At 42.9% G+C, this 27,852-nt stretch overlaps 1 protein-coding gene across 1 annotated transcript in view; it reads left to right on the top strand.

Moving 5' to 3' along the window:
* Positions 1-27,852, top strand: part of ETF1 (eukaryotic translation termination factor 1) — a 74,548-nt gene that overhangs the window by 32,497 nt on the left and 14,199 nt on the right. Inside the window, exons 6-9 of the mRNA XM_033926864.1 lie at positions 3,740-3,930; positions 4,710-4,839; positions 6,840-6,995; positions 16,077-16,141. Of these exons, the coding sequence (XP_033782755.1) occupies positions 3,740-3,930; positions 4,710-4,839; positions 6,840-6,995; positions 16,077-16,141 (542 nt within the window). The remainder of the gene's footprint in view (positions 1-3,739; positions 3,931-4,709; positions 4,840-6,839; positions 6,996-16,076; positions 16,142-27,852) is intronic.

Here is a 27,852-nt window from a genome sequence, read left to right as displayed (position 1 = left end):
AGGCTGGTCTTCCACTCCATGGTCGAGTTACAGGGCATAAGGTCCGAGCGATGGCAGCTTCTGTTGCTTTCCTCCGGTCTACTCCTGTGGAGGACATCTGTAAGGCTGCCACTTGGTCTTCGGTTCATACTTTCACCTCCCATTACTGCCTGGACACGTTGTCCAGAAGTGACGGCCGGTTTGGCCAGTCGGTTTTACGCAATCTGTTTTCCTAAATTGCCATCCTCCCACCTGCCCTTTTTTGATTGGCTTGGAGGTCACCCACATGTGAGAATATCATGCCTGCTTGTCCTGGGATAAAGCACAGTTACTTACCGTAACAGGTGTTATCCAGGGACAGCAGGCATATATTCTCACAACCCGCCCTCCTCCCCGGGGCTATGGAACTGAGGACCACGAGGTGGGGATGCACCCTCTAGTGGAGGGAGAAGGCATGCACATGCGTGGTGCAGCATAGCAAGCTTGAAACTTCAATCAAGTTTGCTTGAAAAGCTGTCCGTAGATGACGTCACCCACATGTGAGAATGCCTGCTGTCTCTGGATAACACCTGTTACGGTAAGTAACTGTGCTTTCTAGGACGTTTGAAAAAATAAAACAAAAATGCTTAATTGGGCAGGTCAAAGCAAATCTAATCGAAAAATCAATTCAATAAGCCAAATCTAATTGAAAAATGCTTTCCTGAATCGGGCAGCATAAGTTTAGAGTACTCCAGAAGTAGATCTCTTTGCTTCACCCCAACAATCACAAACTTCATCTTTTGTTCCAGAATGTACTCACCCAGTCGCCTAGAATTGGATGCCACCATCCTCGACTAACAGAAGAAATTTCTCTGCTTTCTCTCCAATACCTCTAATCGGGAAGACTTTATTCAAACCACCATGATTTTCATCGCATTTTGGTGGACCCATCAACCATAATTTCATTTTCTCCTTCAATTCAATGTAAGAGATCCCATTAAACTGTAAATCTTTTCAATGTTGCTGACACAGAACGAAGGCTCTCCCTCCTCCATCACAGTCTACGCTCATTAGAGCTCACAGCATGGTATTTCTCTCCCACCAAGTAGAGGCTGTTGCACTCTCGGTACCAGTATCAGCCATCATTGAAGCTTCTAGAAAACCTTCCACACAACGCTGCTATTATTTCAAATGGACTTGCTTCATAGTCTGGTGTAATCTTCACTTGCTGGATCCAGTCACTTGTCCTTTCCTCGTCAGTTCTAGATTATCTTCTCCAGCTCTCTAATTTGGGTCTTAGAACTATGTTTGTCAGAATTTGTTCGTGTCAATGCTATTGCAGCTTTTCATATACCTCTGGATAAAAAGCCATTATCAGTATATCCTCTAGTTTCTAGATTCATGAAAGGCCTTTTTCATACCAAACCACAAATCAATCCTCCCCCAGTTCCTTTCCACTCTGATGAAGCCTCTGTTTGAACTACTTGTGTCTGTATCTCTCAAACATCTCACTTAGAAAGTAGTATTTCTCATCTCTATTATTTCTGCATAGTGTCAGTGAATTTCAAGCACTTGGGTGTTCTCCAACTTAAACAACATTCTACCACGACAGAGTGGTTCTTTGCACTCACCCCATATTCCTCCTGAAGATCATCTTGGAGTTTTGTCTGTCTATAGTTCTTCCTTTGTTCTTTCCAAGAGAACCATCTCATTATGGCTATTTTTGCTGTGCTCGGGCTGGGCTGATGCTGGGAGGCTGAGTCACTACTCAAAAAAATAAGAGCAATGGCCACTTCAGTAGCTCAACTATGTTCCACTCCTATTCAGGATATCTCAATCCATACCTTCACAGATTGTTTAGAAAATCATTCCAGATGGGACAGTCTGTTCGGCCAAACAGTTCTCAGACTTTATTCTTCATTTAAATGCCAATTTCCCTCCAACCTGTTTGATTTCACCAGCCTCACAGTCATGATCCTGGCAGCTAGGGAGTCTTACATGTGAGAATATGCTGCCTGCTTGTCCTGGGATAAAGCACAGTTACTTACCTGTAGCAGGTATTATCCAAGGATAGCAGGCAGATATTCTCACAACCCTCCCACCTCCCCTAGTTGGGCTCTTAGCTTTTTTAATTAACTTATGGTCCCGTGAGCCAACATCAGGCGGGAAGGCAGTGGCACGTGTGCAGTACGAGTGGCCTCAAGACTTTTCATTTTTAAAGCGACAGTACACTTTTGCACTGTCCATACCGGGCTCTGTGGATGATGTGAGAATATCTGCCTACAGTCTTTGGGTAACACCTGTCATATGTAAGTAATTGAGTATTAGCTACTACCGTGTTTCCCCGATGGTAAGACACTGTCTTATTTTTTTTGGAAGGCCAAAATATGCTCTAGGGCTTATTTTCGGGGGGATGCCTTATTTACCCTTTCATGTCCCCTCTGTATCTCTATCCTTATTCAGTAGGTCCTGCTTACCCTTTCTCTTCTTTGTGTCACTATCTCCATTTTCAGCTTTCCCCCCCTTTTCCTTTGTTACTGCACCCTGTAGCTAGAATCTTTCCACCCTCCCTCCACTCCGGCCCAGCCCAGTATGAAATATTTCTTTTTGTTTCCCTCCCCTCTCTCTTTCTCTCTCTCTTCTGCTCCCTCACCCACGAGTCCTGCATCTGGCCCTCTCCCTTCTACCTGCACCTGGCAACACCCCCCTGCTCCGCGGCTCTCTTCAGCAACTTGTCAGCAGCGGTGATCAAGACAAGCTACCGACATCGAGGCCTTCCCTCTACGAGTCCCGCCTTTGTGGAAAAAGGAAGTTGAAACAAGCGGGACTCGCAGAGGGTAGGCCCCGACGTCAGAAGCTTGTGTCGATCGCTGCTGCTGAGTTGCCGAAGAGAGCCGCGGAGCAGGGGATGTGGCCGGAAGCAGGTAGAAGGGAGAGGGAGATAGGAAGGCTGTAGATCTCCGGAGCATGACACCGACCCCGGCCAGGATGATTTCTTTTTCAGGCGTGCATCTTACAAGTCCGGCGTCGCGGCGGGAAATAGCCATGCTGAGCAGTGAGCTCAGCACTACACAGATGAAAGCCTTGCTTGCTGATTGGTCCGGCGGCACGGCGGGGCGGGGCCGCCGGACCAATCAGCTAGCAAGGCTTTCATCTGTGTACATGCTGAGCTCACTGCTCAGCATGGCTATTTCCCGCCGCGATGCCGGACTTGTAAGTTGCATGCCTGCGTGACACACTACCGGAGCCACGACAAAGGTGGAAGAGAGCCGCATGCGGCTCTGGAGCCGCGGGTTGCCGACCCCCGCGGTAGACGGAGGGACCACACGGAGTCACCCACCGTACCACCCGATTCGGGTAAGCGCAGGTATCGGTGGGTGGCTTATTTGCGGGGGGGGGTGCCTTATTTTACAATTTTTTCTAAAAAGGGGGGGCTGTCTTATTTGATGGCCCTGCCTTATCATCGGGGAAACACGGTAGCAGACAAGACCATTTTCTTCGGGAAGAGTTGAGCCGTTCACTCAGCAGTGTATAACAAATCAGCCTGAAAGGTATTCTTATTGTCAGCCTTGTGAATTTATGAAAAATGATTTAGGTTTAACTGAGAAATCAAATGGTTTGACCAGGGGTGATTAGCTGATAAGAAGCTGATCTCTGAGATGCTTTAGATAGAATGTGAATTCCTCATTCAAATAGAGAGTGCATTATTTTTCTTTAATTTTGTGTTTGCATTTTTTTGAATTGCTTTGAACATCACTTTTTTTTTTTTTTTTTTTGACAGGCAGAGGTGGCCAGTCTGCCTTGCGTTTTGCTCGTTTGAGAATGGAAAAACGACATAATTATGTGAGGAAAGTAGCCGAGACGGCAGTACAGCTTTTTATTTCCGGTGACAAGGTGAATGTTGCTGGTCTCGTTTTAGCTGGTTCAGCTGATTTTAAAACAGAACTTAGCCAGTCAGATATGTTTGACCAGGTGAGTGATTATGCTTTAAATGATAATGCCTCTTGTTGTGAAAGTACATTACTTTCTGATGTGATGCTAAGATATTTCAATAGCCCTGAAAAGTATTTACACTTACATATATGCCCACCTTGCCTGCAGCTTGAGAATTCCCACAAAGCGCTTACTTGTTAGGAATTTGTTCACCAAGCGCTCTCTTCTCCTTTTATCTAATTTATTTATTTTTTCTAGAATTTTTTATTCATTTTAAAACCTTCAATAAGTGTAACATAACATGAAAACATTTTACACTTTAACCACTTAATATTCTATCAGAGTATAATTCATATCAAATATTTATATCCCTCCCCCCAGTATACCCAACAATTGTCCTCAACCACATGTGAAAACAAAGTATCCCCCCTACTTGGACATGTTTATTCAAAGGGAAAAGTAATAATCATTCTTTACAAAATTTTGTTAATGGCTCCCAAATATCCTTAAATTTCTTAAAATGCCCCTGCTGTATGGCTGTCACATTCTCCATTTTAAAAATGGGGGGTGCCGGATCGCGGGGGGAGGGTGCCGGATTGTGGGGAGGCGTTCGTAAATCGAGCCATGCTTGGTTTCCGAGGCACCGATTTTGCAAATGTTTTGCTCGGCTTGTAAACCGAGGTACCACTGTAATTCTATTTTCTTAGGTCCTTCATGGTGTGATCTCAAAAGTTATGTATCTATCGGTGGAGAAAAATAGAAGAAAAGTTTATATCAGGCAGCGATGTTACATGTATATTTTGTGCTTTATTTAAAAGCGATTACAATCCAAAGTGCTGAAATTGGTTGACATATCATATGGTGGTGAAAATGGATTCAATCAAGCTATTGAACTTTCAACTGAAGTCCTCTCCAATGTGAAATTCATTCAAGAGAAGAAACTGATAGGTGAGTAGAAATAAGCCATCAGGTAATTCCTGCTTTCATTATGAATTTCTGAAAATAGGGGATCCATTATAACTACATTATTTTATTAATAATCTGAACTTTTTAGACTTTTGAAGAATAGATATCTTGTTCTCAAAATAAGCAATTGTGGTTACCTTAGTAGCGGGTAGAGAATCTTGCATGGAAGTTCTCTATGCTGTGTTGAACTTTGCAGAATGTTTATATTCTAGAAAGCGTTCTATAACATAGGAAGCACTGATTTCTCCCATAATGCTTCTAGCATCCTGCTGTAGTAAGGTCATGAAAGTGCAGGAAATGAGGCCTTTTGCTTCTAGTGTTTTAGATGCTCCAAGAACAAAGCCGAGTAAGAAGGAAGTTGGAGAATATGAGAAATATGCTTTGTGGTTAAATAGGAGATGTCCTTTATCTCTTTATCCTATTGTCTTATGTTTTAGCTTTGACTCATTTTATGTTAGAGTTCATTAAGATATTGTATACTGCCATGATGGTTATGCCAATTGCAGTTGATCATATACTGAATAAAATTAGATGTTGCTGACAGGGAAGGAGATGCTGAGCAGGTGAAGGAGGAAAGAATGAAAAGTATAAGTATGTTTAAGAAAGAGCTTAAGGTGTAACTGTCTGGGGGTCACTATTGGGTCATTCCATGTCAAGTGGTCTAGGTTTCCCCACCTCACCATCATGTTGAATCTTACATAACCCAAACAAATTCTGATAAAGTTTAAGATCCGCCAGTGGAATACTTGTAGAGATATAGCTCTTTACCATATCACGACCATGTAAAGTATCCTGCACAATTTTGGCAAATTTGAGTCAAAATATTTCCTTGACCATTGAAGTTAAACAAATGAAATTGGCAATCTTATATAACTTTTTACGATCTATTCAGTGGAACCAATACAGATTTTCATTTTTTAAAACAGACATGCGTAAAAAGCCTCAAAGTGCCTGAAAAAATGGACCATGTTAAAGTTTTTAACCTTCTGTGGCTCCTGTAATAATGAAGCTATACATTTGTTAATATTTTGATATACCGACCATTACAAGTACAGTGGAACCTTGGTTTACGAGCATAATTCGTTCCAGAAGCATGCTCGTAAACCAAATTGCTCGTATATCAAAGCAAGTTTCCCCATAGGAAGTAAGGGAAACTACTTTGATTGGTTCCACCTCCTCCCCCCCCCCACAAGGCTACCGGCGCTGCTCCATTCTCCCCCCCCCTTGAGGAATCTGACGCTGTTCCAAACCCCTCCCCACGATCCAGCTTCCCCCCCCCCTGCGAATCGGCATCCCTCCACCGCGATCCTACTTCCCCCTCCCGAGCAGTCAATGACACCCTTTACCTGACTTGGCACCAGTGCCGGTGCCCGAAGATCCTCCCTCTTCTGGCGCGGCTGGGCGGTGCGTCGGAGATCCTCCTTCTTCTGGTCTGGGCTGGGCTGGACTGGCTTTGAGCATTTGCGCATGCTCAAAGCCTTCTGGTCTCGCTCTCTCTGAGATTGAGAGCGAGACCAGAAGGCTTTGAGCATGCTCAAAGCCAGTCCAGCCCAGCCCAGACCATAAGAAGGAGGATGTACGATGCACATGCTCAAGGCCCAGCACAGGAAGCAGATCTTCGGGCACCGGCACCAGCACAGGACATGCTGGTGCCGGTGCGGAGGCTACATCAAAGTAAGAAGAGGGGTTGGGGGGACCTCAGATGGTGGCGGGGGGGTTGCCGGATCGCGGGGGGGGAGGGTGCCGGTTCGCGGGGGGGGGGCACTCGCAAATCGAGGCGCGCTCAGTTTACGAGGCACCAAGTTTGCAAATGTTTTGCTTGCCTTGCAAAACACTCGCAAACTGGTGCACTCGTAAACCGAGGTACCACTGTATACTTATCCATACTACTTTTCATATTTTGAATCCACATTTAAATATTTGCATGCTTTTTAAAAATAATTCCTTGTAATATGTACTTCTTGTGGTGATGTAAAATGCAGGTCGTTACTTTGACGAGATCAGTCAGGATACAGGAAAATACTGCTTTGGAGTTGAAGATACGTTGAAAGCTTTGGAAATGGGTGCTGTGGAGATCCTGATAGTGTATGAGAACCTGGATATAATGAGATATGTCCTACGCTGCAACGGCTCAGAGGGTGGGTAGCTTCTCCTGCTTGGATTTGAAATACTGTTTTAATTCAGGTTTCTAACTTCATTTAGCATCTAAATTGTTTCACATTTATTGTTTATTGATTTGGCTTTATTAACCACCTTTTCATGAAGAGATTCACCCAAAGTGGTTTACAGTACATTGAAGAATAATCAGATACTGCTACATATTTTATCTCAGTCCCTGGGGCAATGGAGGGTTAAGCGTCTTGGCCAGAGTCAAAGGGAGCAGGCTAGGATGAACTAACAACTCGGGATACTGTGGCAGCAGCTCTAACCACTGTGGCAGCAGCTCTAGCTCACTTTGCCCCTCCTCAATGTTAAATTAAAAAATAAAAATACTTGGCATAGTATTTCTGAGAGCTAAGTAGAATGTATGTGTTTCTAGTTAAATCTAGTGTGGCTTAGTGAAATAAGATGAAAGGCCCTTATAATCCATTGACCATCCATGGACCCGTGCTCTTCAACATATTTATAAACGATCTGGAAATTGGTACGACGAGTGAGGTGATTAAATTTGCAGACGATATGAAGTTATTCAGGGTAGTGAAGATGCAGGGGATTGCAAAGATCTGCAAAGTGATATAACCACGCTCGAGAAGTGGGCAGCGACATGGCAAATGAGGTTCAACGTGGATAAGTGTAAGGTGATGCATGTTGGTAACAAAAATCTCATACACTAATACAGGTGTCCGGGGCGGTACTTGGAGAGACCCTCCCAGGAAAGAGACTTGGGAGTACTGGTCGACAAATCGATGAAGCCGTCTGCGCAATGTGCGGTGGCGGCGAAAAGGGCTAACAATGCTAGAAATGATTAAGAAGGGGATCATGAACAGATCAGAGAAGATTATTCTGCTGTACTGGGCCATGGTGCGCCATTACCTGGAGTACTGCGTCCAGCACTGGTCGCCGTACATGAAGAAGGACACGGTACTACTCGAAAGGGTCCAGAGAAGAACAACTAAAATGGTTAAGGGGCTGGAGTAGTTGCTGTACAGTGGGAGATTAGAGAAACTGGGCCTCTTCTCCCTTGAAAAGAGGAGACTGAAAGGGGACATGATCGAAACATTCAAGATAATGAAGGGAATAGACTTAGTAGATAAAGACAAGTTGTTCACCCTCTCCAAGGTAGGGAGAACTCTCTAAAGTTAAAATTAGATAGATTCTGTACAAACGTAAGGAAGTTCTTCACCCAGAGTGGTGGAAAATTGGAACGCTCTTACGGAGGCTGTTGTAGGGGAAAACACCCTCCAGGGATTCAAGACAAAGTTAGACAAGTTCCTGATGAACCGGAACGTACGCAGGTGAGGCTGGACTCATTTAGAGAACTGGTCCTTGACCTAGGGGCTGCCACATGAGTGGACTGCTTGGCACGATGGCCCACTGGTCTGACCCAGCAGCGGCAATTCTTAAGTTCTTATGTTCAGCGGTTTATTGCTTTATGAAGTCTTGTTTACCAAACATGTGGCACAGAGGGGAGAACAGGCCACTGTTAACCCAAGCCAGTCTGCTGCTTGCATATTTTCCAGGTATGTCATCTTTATTTATTTATTTATAGTTTCAACATATTTTACAAGAAAATAAACATCTTGTTACAGAAATACAGTAGGTATAATATTCCAAATTTGAAAACAAAACAAGAATACTCTTTAAACTTTCTTAGACCACCAAAATTTTGGGGGGGAGATTTTAGGCCAAGAAAACTGAGAAGATATTTAAACAATAAGCAAAAACAGTTAAAGAACAAGCATAACATAAAATTCTGCTCTTTACTTTACTTTTTCACTCAATCAATTTGAGGCAATTCTTTTTAGCTCCAAAAAGGCCTTAAGCTGCTCTGGGAGGAAAAACACATATTTAACTTGAGCATATTTTACTATACATTTGCACGGGTAGGCAAGTAAGAACGACACCCCCAGAGATTTAGTTTCTTGTCGTAATGACAGAAACTGTTTTCTTCTTTCTTGTGTGGACTTGGTGACATCCTGATAGACCCAGATCCTTTTACCATGGAATAATTCCTTTGAGGTTTGAAAATATTGCCTCATGAACGCGTCTAGGTCTTGCTGGAAGACAAAAGATACCAAGAGTGTAGTTATTATAGAGGTATCAGAGATGGACTCTTCCAGAATAGCTGATATATTTTGTAAGTCCAGTTTTGAAGTTTGAACGTCCTGTCTTTCCAAAGCTTCCTGGGATTGCCTAGTATTACTAGGCAGGTAATATGTCTTGTTTAGCTGAGGAATACTTTAATATTTCAATAAGATAAATTTTAAACATATCATAGGCCATTATCCCAGGAGACTTAGGGAAGTTAAGAATCCTAACATTTAGGCGGCAATTAAAGTTCTTAATATTCTTAATTTTCTTGTGCAAAGCTGTATTGTCTTTAATTACCATATTCCTAAACCCCTGAAGGGATTGAACTTGTTTGTATTATGGTGATATAATTTTTCATTTCAGCATTAGATTGCTCTAAAAAGTCTTAGAAATATCATCAATTTTCCCTCCCAGTGCCTTCATCTCCTTTAATGTTTTCTGAGTTGCTACATTCGGCCTTTGAAGCACCTTCCAATTGCCTCAAGTGTCACCTCCTTGGAGGGGTCTGAAGCCCCTACGATATTCTCCAACAGCAGAAGCTCATCTGCCACGTCTCCCTCATCAACAGTGGATTCAGGTGTGTCTCCAGCTGCCCTATTCCCCGCTTCAGCTGCAGTAGTTTCTTCCAGACAAAGAGGCGGCACTGAGAGGCAATAACGAGGTCTCAGGTCCCAGCGAGGACAACCCTTCTCCAGCCATATTTGCAGTGGGACTTATTATGCCAGCTTCTGAGCAGATGACTGTCAAAAATTGCTCAATCGGGAGCTGTCTCACTGACTGCGAGAGCATCGAGGAGGTAGGCACCCCCACAATTCCCTTCCGTTTGTGGGGCATTTTGCTTAGTCAAGGAAAAAGGAACCAACAGCCTCAGCGATCTTACAGACGCCAGTTAGGTGCCACCATCTTAGCCTCCATGCCTTACCTCCTGGTATGTCATCTTAATGACCATGGTCTGTCACTGGAGCACCACTTCAGATTGTATTCAGGCTTTAAATCATTTAAGTTTATTTCTTTTAAAAAGTAGTTTAGCCTATGTAATATCTTACTGAATACCTTTGCAAGTTTACCATAATTAGATATCATTGTTGGCAATCTCAGAACTAACTGGGTAGTTCTAAACCCAATCCTTGTGGTATACCCAGCCAGTATGGTTTTCAGGATATCCACAGTGAATATGCATGCACTGCATGTATTACATGAGACAGATTGCATGTAATGTAGGCACTACATACACATCCTTTCCAGTTTTCAGAGCAGAGTTGATGCATATTTTTGAATGTAATTCTTGTTTTTAGTTTGACTGTAATTCGCCTTGAACCACAAGGTAATGGCGGAATAAAAATCACTAATGTAATGTAATATTTTTAGGGGAAACGGGTATGGCCAACTGTCTATACTGTGTATATTCTCCACACAAGGGTTCACCCAGCTTAGAAGCATACACCATGCAAATGAATATAAATTACATAAAAGAATTAGGTAATTCTTATGTTATGTTCTTATCACCATAAGAATCGGATGAAGTTTTTCAACAGTTTAGAGCCAAAACAATGGAAGCTTCAGTTTCAGGCAATTATTTATACAGCTCAATGCATACAAGTTAAAATTTCAGACAGTGTTGGTGGGATTCTCCTAGGACAAGCAGGATGAGTCAGCCACATATGGGTGTTGTCCCAACAGCTCCCAATTTGCGGATAAGCTCTCCAATAGCTCAGAGAGATTTTTTTTTTTTTCCTCTGAGCACGTGCAGTGCCCGGGCCCCACTGGGCATGCCCGAGCACTACCCATTTCCCCCTGCTTCCCCCTAATCCCCAATCTTTAGTCTCCGCCCATTCCCATCGGTTGGATTTTCTACAGCTCTCCATTACAACTTCCTACCATCTAAATTTCTTCTACTTACCATCTTGAAGATGCCAGAAACATCAAAGAAATGTCCGGGATGCAAAAAAAGGATGAGTACACTGGATCCTCATGAATTGTGCATCCGCTGCTTGGGTCTGGCGCACAAGGACCATTGTTGCTTGCATTGTGCCTGTCTGTCTCTGCGCGCACCCAAGCTAAGGAAGAGGGCACTGAGAGACTTCATGAAGAGAAGTAAGGCCTGAGAATCTTCCTCCAGCAGCCATCCTCATCGGAATGCAGCAGCAGGGGATCCACAAATTACAGTGGTAAGGAGCCTCCGGGATGCCCTGGATCAGCTAATCCCCCGCCTGCACCCGGCCCGGCAGAGAGATCTCTCCAGGAGTCCCTGCATGCTGCCGCATACAGCCAGCCCCTGCAGGCAGCCGATCGGTGTTCGCCCTCCAGCCCCAAAGGTAAGTCCTATCTGCTTGCTTTTGGGAAAACTTCTGATAATCTCCTGCAGCCCCGAGGGCTCTGCCCCGTCCTCCTCCCAATGTGAACAAAAGGAGAAAGAAACTCCCATGCTTCTTTCCCTCTGGGGGACCTGCAGCACCTGGGGCACACCAAGCATCGACCTGTTTGCAACGGAACTGAACTCAAAATGCACGACCTTCTGTTCAAAGAAACCGACCCATTGCCGTCTCAGCCCCGACGTTTTGTCTGTGAGTTGGAACCACGGAGTCTTTATACGCCTACCCGCCAACACTATTCATACCCAAAGTCTCCTGCAGAAGATCCTTCAGGACAGAGCAACGGTGATCATGATTGCCCCGTTCTGGCCCTGTCAACCATGGTTCTCGTTCCGGGAACGGATAGTGGTTTACCCACCTCTCCGCCTCCCGATCAGCACAGATCTCATAACACAACACGGGAGCTCTACCCTTCACCACGACCTGCGTTCCTTAGCCCTGACTGCATGGATGTTGAGAGGATGAACCTACCACAAGATGTGGAGCACATTCTTATGGCAGCCAGAAGACCTTCAACCAGAAAATGCTATGGTTTGAAATGGAGAAGGTCCTGCTACTGGTGCAGGCACGCAGCAAGACCCCTACAACTGTCCCATACCGGACATCCTGCAGTACCTACTGAGTTTATCTCAGGAGGGGCCTAAAACCTACTTCCATCAAGGCCCACCTAAGTGCGATCGCAGCGTACCACACTGGCTTAGACAACACACCGGTGTCGGGGCATCCAGTAATCGCAAAATTCATGAAGGGACTGTCCAATCGGCACCCACCGGTCAGACCACTACCGCCCGGATGGGACCTCAACTTGGTGCTACATCAGCTCGCCCTCGACCCTTTCGAACCTTTGGGGGAGGCAGATCCCAGAGTCCTTACCTGGTAAACCCTCTTCCTGACATCCATCGTGTCGACCAAACATATCAGCGAGATCCTGGCCCTAGTCCATCACCCCCCCGACACACTTCTCCATGAGGACAGGGTGGTGCTCCAGCGACACCTCCTGGACAATGTACGGGCCCTGACTATCTACATCAACAGAATGCAACGGCCCGGACAAGCCTCACAACTGTTCGTCTCCTATGACCAAAACAGACCAGAACTGCCGGTCACCAAATGCATGCTCTCACGCTGGATACCCCAGTGCATCTCCTTCACCTATAGAAGAGCGCAGCGTGAACCGCCGGTGGGAGCCCACGCCCACTCTGGCTCATCTACACTACACACCAATAGAGGACATCTGTGATGCAGCCACTTGGTCCTCCATGCACACCTTCACCAAGCACTACTGCCTCGACATAGCATTCCACACCCCGAATGCATTCAGACGGAACAGTCTTGCAAGCGGCCCTTCCCTCCCGGGAGGGACAGCAATCACTACACAGCCTTGACAAACACTGATCAAGTAGGGTGTTATAGATATTGATTAATTAGGTTTTCCAGTACTATCTGTCTAGACTGAATGTTGAATATGCAAGTACGAATTGTCACTGTTGACCAGTTGGTTTCTCACTGTTCATTGATTGTTATTGACCAGTTTTACTGTTCTGTGAGTATTATTGCCCAGTTAACACAGCACTTTATCAAAAACCTTGTTTGCACAACTTAACCTGCTTCGCCTGATTACCCTGCCCAGCTCGGCCTCTACAGCCAGGCTAGGGATGCACAGAGCGCTAGGGCGCAGGTCCAATCTGTACATCCCTTGCTAGGGAGTCACCCATATGTGGCTGATTCATCCTGCTTGTCCTAGGAGAAAGTGTAGTTACTTACCTGTAATGTAGTTTTCTCCGTGGACAGCAGGATAGTCAGCCCCACAACCCACCCGCCTCCCCCTCTCTACTGCCCCAGGTATATTAAATAGATTGTGAGTTCACCATAACAGATAGGGAAAATGCTCAAAGTACCTGCATGTAAACCACTTTGAGTGTGGTTGTAAAACTACAAAAAAGGCAATATACAAGACCCAATTCTTTTCCCTTTCCCTTTTCAAATTGTCAAGCCCACAAACTTTCCTTAAAAATAACGTTTAACGTTAAGATCTAGAAGAGCTTACACATGACTTCAAAAAAAATCTACAAATCGAGAGAAAGGTTATTTTGAGAGATTATCATCTGGCGATCATCATCGATTGATAAAATTTAAAAAAAAACCCAGAATCTGAGGATGGGATTGTTTAAGAAATGTATTCTCTGCTTCGGTAATAAATCCAGATTCCCTAGCCAAAGATATAGTGGATGTCTCATTTTTAAGTGCATCTGTAGGATCAGTCTGGAGTTCAGTATAAAATTTAGAGTTTTAAAATGGTTCCAGACTTTTAAAGTACTGATCTCTTTGGAGCCTCCCTTGTCAGCTGACTAGACTGGTATTCTTCCATAAACTTCATAAAACATGAAACTCTTCTTTAGTCATGTTGACATAATGTTAGTGTTCACCCTGTAATTCCAGTTTCTCCAGATCACAAAGAAGATCCCTAAATATAATAATATGAGTATTTCCTGGATCCATGGATGCTCAGTTAAAAGGTGCCACTACCTTATGTGATTTGTTATACTTGATAAATGTGCTTATTTGTCCTTGTCAAAAAAAATTAGTGGGCTGCACTCAGTCAGTATGAGTACGTTTGCAAATGACTTGTGTTCCGTCATACCATGATTCATGGTATTGAAAATAAGCACACGTTATCTACTTTGATGGTTCAATATTGAACACTTTCCCGAGACATACAGAGGGAATGAAAAGTTCAGTTATCCCTCTTAAGAACAATTTTGGATTTTTGAATTACAGTCTCACTCAATGGTTTAAATGAAGCAATTGAGTGGAATACTACGGTATACTTTATTGGTTGTTTCTTTTTAAATAAAAATTGTTGAAGATATCACGTTGTGGTTTTAGTCGTGGAAAAGTGATGTTACATTCTGCACTGTCTACTATGACACAATGGCAGCATACACTGAATATAGTGGAGTATTTGTTTTGTTCAGAGACAGTGGTTCATGAGGAAAGATTGTCAGAAATGGCATAGTCTGTTGAACTGAAGATGACATTATCAAGCACAAATAGTCTAAGCCTGCACTGTTCTTTAGGGACCCTCCAGACCTGCACAGAAACGGATGGGTTATAATCCACTGCCAGCAGATAGAGACTGAGAAAAGACTGTGCCAGTCTGGAGGGACTAAAAGAAAGAAAATAAGCAGGTAAGAAACTAATTTCTCCTTACGCAATGTATATTCTGTGGAAAAAAGGAAGGAGGAGTAAACAGTGGAGTACCGCAGGGGTCTGTAATAGAATCAGTGCTATTTTACTTATTTATAAATGATCTGGAAATTGGAATGATGAGTGGGGTGATTAAATTTGCAGATGACACTAAACTGTTCAAAATTGTTAAAATGCATGCGGATTATGAAAAATTGCAGGCGGACCTTAGGAAATTGGAAGACTGGGTGTCCAAATGGCAGATGACATTTAATGTGGACAAATGCAAAGTGATGCACATTGGGAAGAATAACCTAAATCACAGTTACCGGATGCTAGGGCCACCTTGGGATTAGCACCCAAAAAAAGGATCTGGGTATCATCGTAGGAAATACGATGAAATCTTCCGCCCAATGTGTGGCAGCGGCCAAAACAAATAGGATGCTAGGAATTATTAAAAAAGAGATGATTAACAAGACTAAGAATATTATAATGCCCCTGTATCGCTCCATGGTGCGACCTCATCTGGAGTATTGCATTGTTCTGGTCTCCTTATCTCAAAAAAGATATAGTGGCGCTGGAAAAGGTTCAAAGAAGAGTGACCAAGATGGTAAAGGAAAGACTAAAATGGTTAGGGCTCTTTAGCTTGGAAAAGAGACAACCGAGGAGAGATAGGATTTGAAGTCTACAAAATCTTGAGTGGAGTAGAACGAGTACAAGTGGATCGATTTTTCACTCCGTCAAAAATTGCAATGACTAGGGGACACTTGATGAAGTTACATGGAAATACTTTAAAAACTTATAGGAGGAAATTTTTTCACTCAGGGAATAGTTAAGCTCTGGAATGCGTTGCCAGAGGATGTGGTAGGAGCAGTTAGCGTAGCTGGTTTTAAGAAAGGTTTGGACAAGTTCCTGGTGAAAAAGTCCATAGTCTGTTATTGAGAAAGATACGGGGAAAGCCACTGCTTGCCCTGAATCGGTAGCATGGAATATTACTACTCCCTGGGTTTTAGCCAGGTATTAGTGACCTGGATTGGCCACCGTGTGAACGGGCTACTGGGCTTGATGGACTATTGGTCTGACCCTGTAAGGCTATTCTTATGTTCTTAAAAGAATTACAAAGGTAAAGACTAATGTACAAACTTGAAAGAACAAGAAAAAAACAAGATCACAGAAATCCAGCAAATTAAATGGTGTAACTTTTCCCATATATTCCTCCCATAAGTCATTACAAAGTGTAAAATGAAGACCGACCACAAGTTGTTTCTTCCCTATAGTCACATAAAAGAAATTGTATCCTTTGCAGTAATTCATCAAAATGTTTAAAAATTGGCTGACATCTGTATTTATAGTAAATTCTATTATACAGAGTTGGATTTGGACATTAATGAGTTTTTTTTTCTTCAACAGAGGAGAAGGTCCTGTATCTTACACCAGAGCAGGAGAAGGACAAATCACATTTTATAGATAAAGAGGTATATTTGTGTTATATTAATATGCTATTTTGTTTCTAATATATGTGCTAGGTATAGGATTTAACATTAACCTACTGTACTACCAAGAGCCTAATGATAGATTATTTACTTATGGGTGGTTGGTTTTTACTTTTTAATAACCAGCACAGACGGAGGCAGTTCAAGTATTAGGGTACCGTAAAGCAGTGTTTCTCAGCTCTGTCCTGGAGTACCCCATTGACAGTCAGGTTTTCAGGATGTCCATAATGAATATGCATAAACTTGATTTGTAAACACTTTCTCAATGATATGCAAATTTATTTCAAGCATGTTCATTGTGGATAACCTGAAAACCGGATTGGCAAGGGGGGTACTCCAGGACAGAGTTGTGAAACACTGCTCTAGGCAAACCTTCAGGCTTTATTCCCCTAGAATTTGATCATTTAAACTTTAATAATCATAAAAGCAACACCACCCTTCCTGTGAAAATTGTGTTAAAATATATAAATGCACATTATGTGGGGCAATACTATAACTGGGCACCTCCATTTAAGAGTCAATTTTATAATGGAACAAAGGTGAATAAATGTGGCAAGTAAGTTAAGTACCTAAAAGGGAACCCTGCCTGTGTCATGCTCATGCTTTGCCCTGTGTGCACCCTTTCCAAAAACATGCAGTTAGGATATTGACATTTGCATATGTATGTGCATATTATGCAAAATCCTCCATTCATTAACAATTCCATATTCTCACAGATCTGTACAAAACAATAGGTTGGTTATAACATCAGTTAGAAGGACCAAATGGGAATACATGTACAAAGGCTTTTTTAATCTAGCACCCTGTTTATGGAGTCAACTCCCATATCAAATCCACTTAAAATCCAATTATAAAGCTTTTCAAATATTGCTACAAATTCAGCTAGATTTTGGAAAAAGCATTCCCCAGAATGATCACCTTTATTAATTACTGAAAGGCAACCTCATGGCTGCTCTTGTTTTTCTTCATTGCATACCAGAGCCACTTTTGCTTTGTTTTTAAATTTAATATTTATTTTGTGTAGTTGTATGTGTGTACTAAGTCTGTGCTATAATTTTAATGGCATTCCGTTCCTTGTAATTTATATATATTTAATGGGGAAATTTTACTTAGATTTGTTTTATGGAAGTGGAATTCTTCATAATTTTTTTTTTAAATATGTGTTCAATTATTATATTAATTTTTAAAATGATTCCTAAATAGATTTGGATAGCTTAATATAGCTTAATAAGAATATTTTTTAATTTATCCTGTTTGGGGTTTTTCATATACCTGTTTCCATATGTGCGCTTCCAAGTTTTCATCAGAGGGAAGGACAAATGCCTGTATCTTGGCATAATATACAGACCCCCAAGACAACAGGATGACCTAGATATGGAACTAATCGGAGATATAGAGAATATCACCTTGCGTGGGGACACAGTATTGTTAGGTGACTTCAACATGCCTGATGTGGATTGGGACACGCTTTCCTCTGCTTCCGGCAGCAGCAGGAGGCTATTAAACTCTATGAAGGGAGCAAGACTCAGGCAACTGGTGTTGGAACCAACAAGGGATCAGGCAATACTGGACCTGATACTTACCAATGGAGAAAGTGTCACAGAGGTCTCGGTGGGCGACACATTGGCCTCCAGTGACCACAACATGGTATGGTTCAATCTCAGGAAAGGTTTCACTAAATTTACCACACTGACCAAGGTCCTCAAAGTCAAGGACACAAACTTCAAAGAAATGGGAGACTTCGTTCACCAGGCGCTACAAAGCCAAGCAGAAACCGATAACGTGGAAGAAATGTGGTCGACTTTGAAAGCCACCATACAAGAAGCAACAAACCGCTATGTTAAATCAGTAAGTAAACGTCGAAGGAACAATAAGCCACAGTGGTTCTCTGCGGAGATTTCGGACTTCATCAAGGAGAAGAAAAAAGCATTCATCTCTTACAAACAATCAGGGAAACAGGACTCTAGGGAAGTCTATCTGGCCAAGTCAAAAGCCGTCAAAACAGCAGTTAGGGAGGCCAAATTCCGCATGGAGGAGTCTCTAGCGAAGAACATCCAGAAAGGAGATAAATCCTTTTTCAGGTATATCAGTGACAGAAATAAGAACTCAGGTGGGATAGTACGTCTTAGGAAACCAGACGGAGACTATGTAGAAGCGGACTCAGAAAAAGCCCAACTGTTAAATGAATACTTCTGCTCATTCTTCACCCGCGAGGCGCCAGGACTCGGCCCTCAGCTACAGACAAGGGTTGACGCAGATGATTCGTTTAGTAATTTTGAGTTTACACCCAGCGGTGTCTACTGCGAGCTGTCAAAGCTTAAGGTTAACAAGGCAATGGGGCCTGACAACCTACACCCCAGGGTTCTCAAGGAGTTGTGTGATGTCTTGGCGAAACCGCTATCCACGCTCTTCAATATCTCCCTTAGTACGGGTAACGTCCCGTTGGACTGGAAGACAGCTAACGTCATTCCATTCCACAAGAAAGGCTCCAAGATGGAGACAGCAAACTACAGACCGGTGAGTCTCACATCAATAGTGTGCAAACTAATGGAAACTAATCAAACGCCAATTGGATTCTGAACGAGGAGAATCTACGGGATCCCCATCAACATGGATTTACTAAGGGGAGATCCTGCCAATCCAATCTGATCAGCTTCTTTGACTGGGTGACGAGAAAGCTGGATGTTGGGGAGTCCCTGGACATCGTATACCTGGACTTCAGTAAAGCATTCGATAGCGTACCACACCGCAGGTTGCTGAGCAAGATGAGTTCTATAGGATTGGGCGACACATTGACGAAATAGGTTGGGAACTGGCTTGGAGGTAGGCTTCAGAGGGTAGTGGTGAACGGCACCCCCTCCGAAATGACGGAGGTAATCAGTGGAGTGCCGCAGGGCTCGGTCCTGGGCCCGATCCTATTCAACATCTTTATAAGAGACTTGGCAGAAGGGCTGCGAGGTAAAATAACATTATTCGCCGATGACGCCAAACTAAGCAATGTAGTGGGCAAAAGCACAACAGACATAAATTCAATGTCCAACAACATGATGCACGACCTACTCCTACTGGAGCGCTAGCCTAGGACCTGGCAACTCAGCTTCAATGCCAAAAAATGCAAAGTCATGCACCTGGGCAGCCAAAATCCATGCAAGACTTACACCCTTAATGGCAAAATCCTAACAAGAACTGAAGCAGAACGAGACTTAGGGGTGATCGTCAGTGAGAACATGAAGACTGCCAATCAAATGGAGCAAGCTTCATCCAAGGCAAGGCAAATCATAGGTTGCATACGCAGGAGTTTCATCAGCCGTAAGCCTGAAGTCATTATGCCATTGTATAGATCCATGGTGAGGCCCCACCTGGAATACTGTGTGCAATTCTGGAGGCTGCATTACCGTAAGGATGTGCTGAGACTGGAGTCGGTCCAGAGAATGGCCACCCTGATGGTCTCGGGTCTCAAGGATCTCCCGTACAGGAATGGCTGGATAAGGTGCAGCTGTACTCACTCGAGGAACGCAGAGAGAGGGGCGACATGATCGAGACATTCAAGTATCTCACGGGCCGCATCAAGGTGGAAGAAGATATCTTCTTTTTCAAGGTTCCCGCAGCAACAAGGGGGTATCCGTGGAAAATCAGGGGCGGGAAACTGCACGGGGACACCAGGAAATTCTTTTTCACTGAAAGGGTGGTTGATCGCTGGAATAGTCTTCCACTTCAGGTTATTGAGGCCAGCAGCGTGCCTGATTTTAAGGCCAAATGGGATAGACACGTGGGATCTATTCACAGAGAAAGGTAGGGGAGGGTCATTGGGATGGGCAGACTAGATCTGCCGTCTATTTCTATGTTTCTATGTTACTTAAGGGGGGATGGGAAGGGGCGAGATAATGAATAGGGATGGGGGTAGGGAAAAAAGGGGTTGAAGAGGGGAAATTAGAATGTATTAAAGTTCATAAACTGCGTAATGGTGTCTAATCATATTAATCTACTTAAATTTAAAAATTATTGTTGGATTACATATATGGAAATAGATGGAAATTAAAGTAGTTTCATTGAATGTCAATGGCCTTAATCACCAAATAAAAAGGAAAAAAATGTTAGCTTTCCTAAAACAACAAAATGCCGATTTCTATTTTATTCAAGAGACGCACTTATCAATGCTGGAATCAAGAAAACTGGAAGGGGGTTGGGTACAGGAGAACAAACAAAAACTGCAGACAATGTACACGATGCAGGCAAAAATTTATTATCCCAAAATAAATTGCAGTAATATAAAAACCTTATTACCAACCAAGGGACCCAACATGGTCTGTGTTTCGGACAAACATCTTAATCAGGGGTCCATGGTAAATAAGGTATAAAGTATACCGCAAAAAATGAAGATAACAATTGCCTGTATATTAAATCTGCCGAAAGTGCAGCCAAAAATGAAGTCACTTCATTTTGGCAGCACTTTCGGCAGATTTAATATACAGGCAATTGTTGTTATCTTCATTTTTTGCGGTATACTTTATACCTTATTTACCATGGACCCCTGATGAAGGTGTTTGTCCGAAACACGGACCGTGTTGGGTCCCTTGGTTGGTGATAAGGTTTTTATATTACTGCAGTTTATTTTGGGATAATAAATTTTTGCCTGCATCGTGTACATTATCTGCAGTTTTTGTTTGATCTCCTGCTTCGCTGTTTATTCTGCAGATCTGGTTGAATTTCTTTTTGTTGTTTAGGGGGTTGGGTATGCCAGATTTTTTTTGCCCCGGCAGTCGGCAAAAAAGCTGGGATTGCCATATTAATAAACAAAAAATGTACAGCTAATTTTCAGCTGATAGATTCGGATCCTTTGGGTAGGTGGGTACATGTGAGAATGAGCATGGGAAATAATACCCTGGAACTGTTTAATGTATATGCCTCAAATACGAATCAAATGGAATTTTTTAAAAAACTACAAGTACTAATCCCACTGGCTGCTTCTAATTTAATAGTGGCTGGAGATTTCAATGCTGTAATGGATCCATTATTGGATAAAAAACCAAGTAAAATTATGAAGTCATTAGGGTTAGATAATTTGACACAATCTTGTAATTTAATAGATATATGGCGTATATTTTATTTTGATGATCGGGAATTTTCTTTTTGTTCACAACTTCATAAATCTTTTTCAAGAATAGATTATATTTTTGTCTCGAATCAAATAGTACAGCAAGTGACAAAATAGATCCTCTCATCTTATCTGATCATGTTGGTGTATGGATTGAATTTCAGTTTGATGAGCAAGATTACAGCAGGTCGGTATGGAGATTTGATAATACATTGATTGCGGATTCAACTTTCCTTGAAGAATTAAAATTAAAATTGATGGAATTTTTTCAACTTAATACTTCAGAGGATATCAACATAGAAACATTATGGGATGCATTTAAGGCTACCATGAGAGGTAATATTATCTCATATTCGACGCATATTAGAAAACAACTTAAAAAACAATTTTATAATTTGAAAAAAGAAATTAAACATTTGGAAACAAAATTAGTTGATAAATGGGAACAAAGAACCCTACAGGCTTTATTAAAAGCAAAAGGTAAATATAATGAGATCTTCAAAATTTGTAAGGAAAGATTTGTTTTCCCAACAAGCTTTGTATTATGGAAGCTCAAATAAGGCAGGAAGATTATTGGCAAATTATTTTAAAGCAAAGAAAAGAAGAACCAAAATTATTGCAATAAAGGATGAGAATGGAGAGACACATACTAAAATTGGAAGTATTTTAAATAAATTTCTAAATTTTTATAAATTTCTAAATTTTTATTCTTCTGAGCCTTATTGAGATAGGGAAAAAGATGGTTTAGAATTTTTAAATCTAATTATTGGACCGAAGGTTCCTGAACATCTAAAAAGAAGTTTGGATGAGCCTATATTACTAAAATAATTAGAAACAGCATTGAAATCTCTTAGAGTTGGATCTGCTCCAGGTGGTGATGGTTTCACAGTAGAGTTCTAAAATCATTTCAAATTACCCTATTACCTCATTTATTAAATTTATATCAGTCCCAACTAACTAAAGGTTGCATTACAGGTACTATGGCAGAATCATTAACAATTGTTTTGCCAAAGCCAAACAAAGATACCACTTTGGTTTCAAACTACAGGCCTATCTCGCTAATCAATGTTGATGGAAAACTTTTAGCTAAGACATTGGCTTTACACTTAGCTAAGTGATGTGTATGATTCAATTGATGTAATATTGTGTACTTGATTTAAGATGAAAAAATGAATAAAGAATTGGAAAAAAAAAAATTATATTTTAAATGTAAACCACTGAAAACTGTTGTAAGCTTTGGCGGTATAGTGGAACCTTGGTTTACGAGCATAATTCGTTCCAGAAGCATGCTCGTAACCAAAATACTCGTATATCAAAGCGAGTGTCCCCATAGGAAATAATGGAAACTCGCTTGATATGTTCTTCCCCCGAGGCCAGCGGTGCTGCTCCCCCCTCCTCCCCCGCTCGCAAACCGGCACCTCCCGCCCGAACAACTTGAAACTTACCCCCCGTCTGGCACTGGCATGCAGCCCACAGGACGTGCCGGTGCCACTTGAAGAACTTCCTGCCTCTGCCGGGCCTTGAGCATGCCAGTGCTAAGTGCTATTCTCTAAGTGGTGCCTAATTTTTAGTGCTGTTTATAGAATAGTGCTTAGCACTGTTTTTTCGGTGCCACTTACAAAATTGGGGACAGTTGTTATTAATCATGAGTGCCTAATTTATAGAATTACCCGTCATGTTAGTTTTCTCCCAGTACTTGTAAGGCTACTCCATTTGTGAACAAAATTGATAGTATAATGCAAAGCTTTCTTCATTTGTGCTTTCCCTGTCTCCCACCCTTTGAACTTCTTTATGCCATAAATTTGATTGTTGAGCATCTTAAATCTGATGTTTTTTTATGCAACACTTTTTAGTAGTTTAAACCAGTGTTCTGTTGAACGCTGTAAGTTTTGTTTTGTTTTTCTTATCATTTCAAATTATCATTACATGCAAAATCTTTAAAGACTTCAGCGGTTAGGTTGATCTTCGCTAAAAGCAAATTTGACCATGTTTCCCCGCTTCTGTCAAAGCTTCACTGGCTTCCGGTGATTTCTAGGATTCACTTTAAATGTACCTGCTTAATATTCAAGATCCTACATGACATCCTTCCTCCCCTAATTCCACTATCCTGGAATTCTTCAAGACCTGACACTACCAGATCCGCCACATATTCAAACTATCTTTCCCCTCGTTAAAAGGTGTCACATAGGCAGGTAAATTAGGGAAATCCCTTTTCTTCAAATTCACTGAGCTTTGGAATAATCTCCCTGCCCCGCTGCGTAACCTAGGCTCATTCCAATTATTCCGAAAGCATCTGAAAACCTGGCTTTTCTCCAAAACGTAAAGCTATCTATTTAAACCTAATGCTAGCTATCCTCTTCATAACCTCTAATTTCTTATTTTATCCTTCCCTCATTTATTGAATTACCTGTTAACTGTGCCAAGCTCCTATCTTTATGGAGATGATGCAGTATACAAACTTAAGGTTTAGTTTAGTTTAGTACATGTACAATGATATAAGAGATACCGAAATACAATATTATCAGTACAAACTGATCTAAGCAAAAAGCACAAAAGTAATATTTCATCTCATAGTCCACAATAGGCGAAGGAGACAAGAAAAGAAAAAAAACACTGGTACCGGAAAACATCATGAGTCAGTCTGGATGTGTGGAGATTCCTTTACCTTCTAAAAAGAAACCTAATTGGACAGCTTCAAAAAATACATATTTATTTCCCTGAAGGAAAATAAAGTACTTACAGGGAAATCTTAACTGAAAAACTGGCCCTAAAATAAATCACTTTTGAATGGTATGATGGAAATTATTTTCTTCTGGATTATGTCCATTTTGAGACACCTGGGAACATGTCTACCCTTTCTCCCAAATAGGATACTTGTTTCAAATTAAAGTACAATTTCAGCAACATTTCCTTATCCTGAAGAGAGACTAATAATGTAGCCGACCCTCTGTTTCAATATCAGATGCTTGTAGTATAACAGATATATCCAGAGTATGGCGCAGTGGTTAGAGCTACAGCCTCAGCACCCTGAGGTTGTGGGTTCAAACCCTGCACTGTTCCTTCTGACCCTGGGCAAGTCACTTAATCCTCCATAGCCCCAGGTGCGTTAGATAGATTGTGAGCTCACCGGGACAGAGAGGGAAAATGCTTGAGTACCTGATTGTAAAACCGCTTAGATAACCTTGATAGGTGGTATATAAAAGCCTAAATAAGCTTGATCTCTACCTCCACCTGCTTCTCCTTCTTTGAAATTCTTTAAGTAATAATTTTTTTTGTAGTGGGGGGAGTTCAGATTCTGATATCTTTAAGGTTGTTAACATAAAATTTTTAAAGAGTTCCCGAAGTGTCATAAAATTGGCTACTGGGAAATTGAAAAGTCTCAAATTCAAATTTTTCTGTTGATTCTCCAAGTTTTCGATCTTCCTCAGGAACATCATTTTATCTGAGGCTTGTTTAGCAATCAAATTCTTATCATTGTTTTCTCTAAATTCTTCAATTTTAATTGGTGCTGCTGAAATAATGTCTCCCCCAGTGCCTCCTTCCCATGTCCTTAGTGCCCCAGTGCCTCCTTCCCATGTTCTTAGTGCTCTCAGTGCCTCCTTACCATGTCCGTAGTGCCTCTTACCATGTCCTTAGGGCCCCACTGCCTCTTTACCATGTCCTTAGGGCCCTCACTGCCTCCTTCCCATGTCCTTAGTGCCCCTTCCTATGTCCTTAGGGCCCCCAGTGCCTCCTTCCCATGTCCTTAGTGCCCCCAGAGCCTCCTTACCATGTCCTTAGTGCCCCCAGTGCCTCCTTACCATGTCCTTAGTGCCCCCAGTGCCTCCTTCCTATGTCCTTAGTGCCCCTTCCCATGTTCTTAGTGCCCCCAGTGCTCCTTCCTATGTCCCCCCTCACTACCTTCCAGCCTTTGTCTCACCCCCCTCCCCCGAAGCTAGCCAGCCTACCTCCCTCCCTATCTACCGCGCTAAAGCCAGCCTGCCTGCCTCCCTCCAGCGCTGAAGCCGAAGTCTGACCCCCCCTCCCACCGTACCGGCCCCCGCTGCTGCTACCTACCATCTGGCTGCCGAAAGAAAACAAAGGGCAAAGGGTTCGCCGCACACAAACCGCTGAGCACATCGAAAACTGCCATGGAGCTACGGATCACGGAGGTAGAAGTGCGCATGCGCGCTTAAGGTTTTATTATTATTGATGATCTAGAAATTGGAACTATGAGCAAGGTGTTTAAATTTGTAGATGTGAGTGTGTGGTGCAGAGGTTAGAGCTACAACCTCAGCACCCTAAGGCTTTGGGTTCAAATCCCTTGCTGCTACTTGTGACTCCCTGGGCAAGTCTTTTAATCCCCTCATTACCCCAGGTACAGTAGATAGTTTGAGCCCACTGGGACAGCTAGGGAAATATGATAAATTACCTAAATAAGTATATAAATAAAATAAATAAATAAAAAATAATAAACTGTTCAAAGTTGTTAAAACACATGCGGACTGTGAAAAACTGCAGGAAGAAGAAGGTAGATAGGGACAGATTCTTCAGCCTATTGGGAACAGTGTTCCCGCTAAGCTGCGTTGGCCTGCGCTCGCGCACAAAATATTACATCGCAGCGCAAAGTTTCTCTTCACAGCGCACACACGCGTCGGTAAGGTAAGGGGACGCATTGGGGGGATTGCACTTCCCCACAATTGCCATGCTTCGGTTCCTCTTCTTCCTTCCTTCCTCCCCCCCCCCCCCCGCGGCACCATCAACTCTTACTCCCTCTAATGTCGGCCCTGCAGCTCCAGACTTCCTCGCACCTTCTCCCCTCCCCCTTTGGATCGCTATTATTTTAAATGTTATAGCCGCGGAGCTGTATCCATCAGTGGAGATGTCTAACCTCGGCCTGCCCCGGAACTCTTACTGCAGCAGCCGCCCGTCTAGGCAGGAACAGGAAGTCACTGTTGCAGTAAGAGTTCCGGGGCAGGCCGAGGTTAGACATCTCCACTGATGGATACAGCTCCGCGGCTATAACATTTAAAATAATAGCGATCCAAAGGGGGAGGGGAGAAGGTGCGAGGAAGTCTGGAGCTGCAGGGCCGACATTAGAGGGAGTAAGAGTTGATGGTGCCGCAGGGTCCCGCGGGGGGGGGGGGGGAGGAAGGAAGGAAGAAGAGGAACCGAAGCATGGCAATTGTGGGGAAGTGCAGAGCTGCAGGGAAGAGTGTTGCGGTACCCAGCTGGAGGGAGAAGGAAGATGAGGGAGGGAATTAAAGGAGATGCCAGGGCTTGGAGCATAGGAGGAAGGTATGCCAGTCTAAGGGAAAAGGAAGGGGGGAGATGTGAGAGCATGGAGGGGGAGCGAAAGATGGAAGAAAAGGAAAGGAGAGAGATGCCAGAGAATCAGGGAAGGGGAGATACCAGACTATGAGGAGAGGTGTGGGAGAGGGAAGGCGAGGAGAGAGATGCCAGACCAATGGGGTGAAAGGAGAGATGGAAGGGGGAGGCATACAGTTTCTGGAAGGGGCATAGAAGGAGAGAAGATGCCATATAGGGGAAGAGAGACGGCAGACAGTGGATGGAAGGAAGAGAGTTACAAGAAGATGAGGAAAGGAGAAACCACAGAAGACAAAGGTAGAAAAAAATTTCTATTTATTTATTGCTTTAGGAGACATGTGTCACTGTTTCTGTGAAGCATTGTATGCAGAGTCCAGCTTCTTGCTGGTTCAATTTAACCTTTGTCTATGTATTTTTATTTTATCCCCCCTTTTACAAAACTGTGAAGCGTTTTTAGCACCAGCCTTGGTGGTAGCAGCTCTGATGCTCAGAATTTTATGAGCATCAGAGCTGTTACCTCCGTAGCTAAAATCCACACTACAGTTTTGTAAAAGAGGGAGGGGTTAGTTTGTGATTACATATTCCTTACTAGGCGAAGGTGTTTTCTGTGTTCTGTGTGTTCGAAAGACATGGTTTTCTGTTAGGATTGACGGTGTAGGATTGATCTGTGCTGGTCTGGCTTGTTTAGTTTTACAATGGGTGTATTGATGTACTGCTCACTGCAATATGTAAGATGCTGCCTTTTCCTAGGTACTCATGTGTGACGTGTGGTTTGTTACTAAAAATCATGTTTTTCTTACAGATGGGGGGGGGTGCCAAAAAATGATGGGCCCCGGATGTTACATATGCTAGGTACGCCACTGTATGTAAAGATACCAGAAAGCTGGCGTAGCAAAAACTTCTAAGTTTTGAGTATTTAACCCTCCCACAATCTCACGGGCACTCGTTTCAAGTTTATTGAGATTTTGATTTAAACGCAATATCAAATATTTTCAATGCGTATAACAAAAATAAATTTGGGGAAATAAATAAAACCATTTGAACCAGTGTTCCCGCTAAGCTGCGCTGGCGTGCGCTGGCGCACAAAATATTACATCGCAGCGCACACGTTTCTCGTCACAGCGCACGATCGGAAGAGGCGTACGGCAGATGGCAGGGCAGCGAGAGGAGAATCGGGCGAGTTGGCTCATAACTTGCTGGCGCCCGATATTTTTGGCTCACGGTGAAAAAAGTTTGCTCACAACACCCGCCCGCTTAGAGGGAACACTGATTGGGAACCACAAGAACAAGG

Source organism: Geotrypetes seraphini, chromosome 18 (genome assembly GCF_902459505.1).
Source record: "Geotrypetes seraphini chromosome 18, aGeoSer1.1, whole genome shotgun sequence".
In the NCBI taxonomy this organism is placed as follows: domain Eukaryota; kingdom Metazoa; phylum Chordata; class Amphibia; order Gymnophiona; family Dermophiidae; genus Geotrypetes; species Geotrypetes seraphini.
The sequence above is the reverse complement of the archived record's forward strand: the minus strand, read 5'-3'. Positions and strand labels throughout refer to the sequence as shown.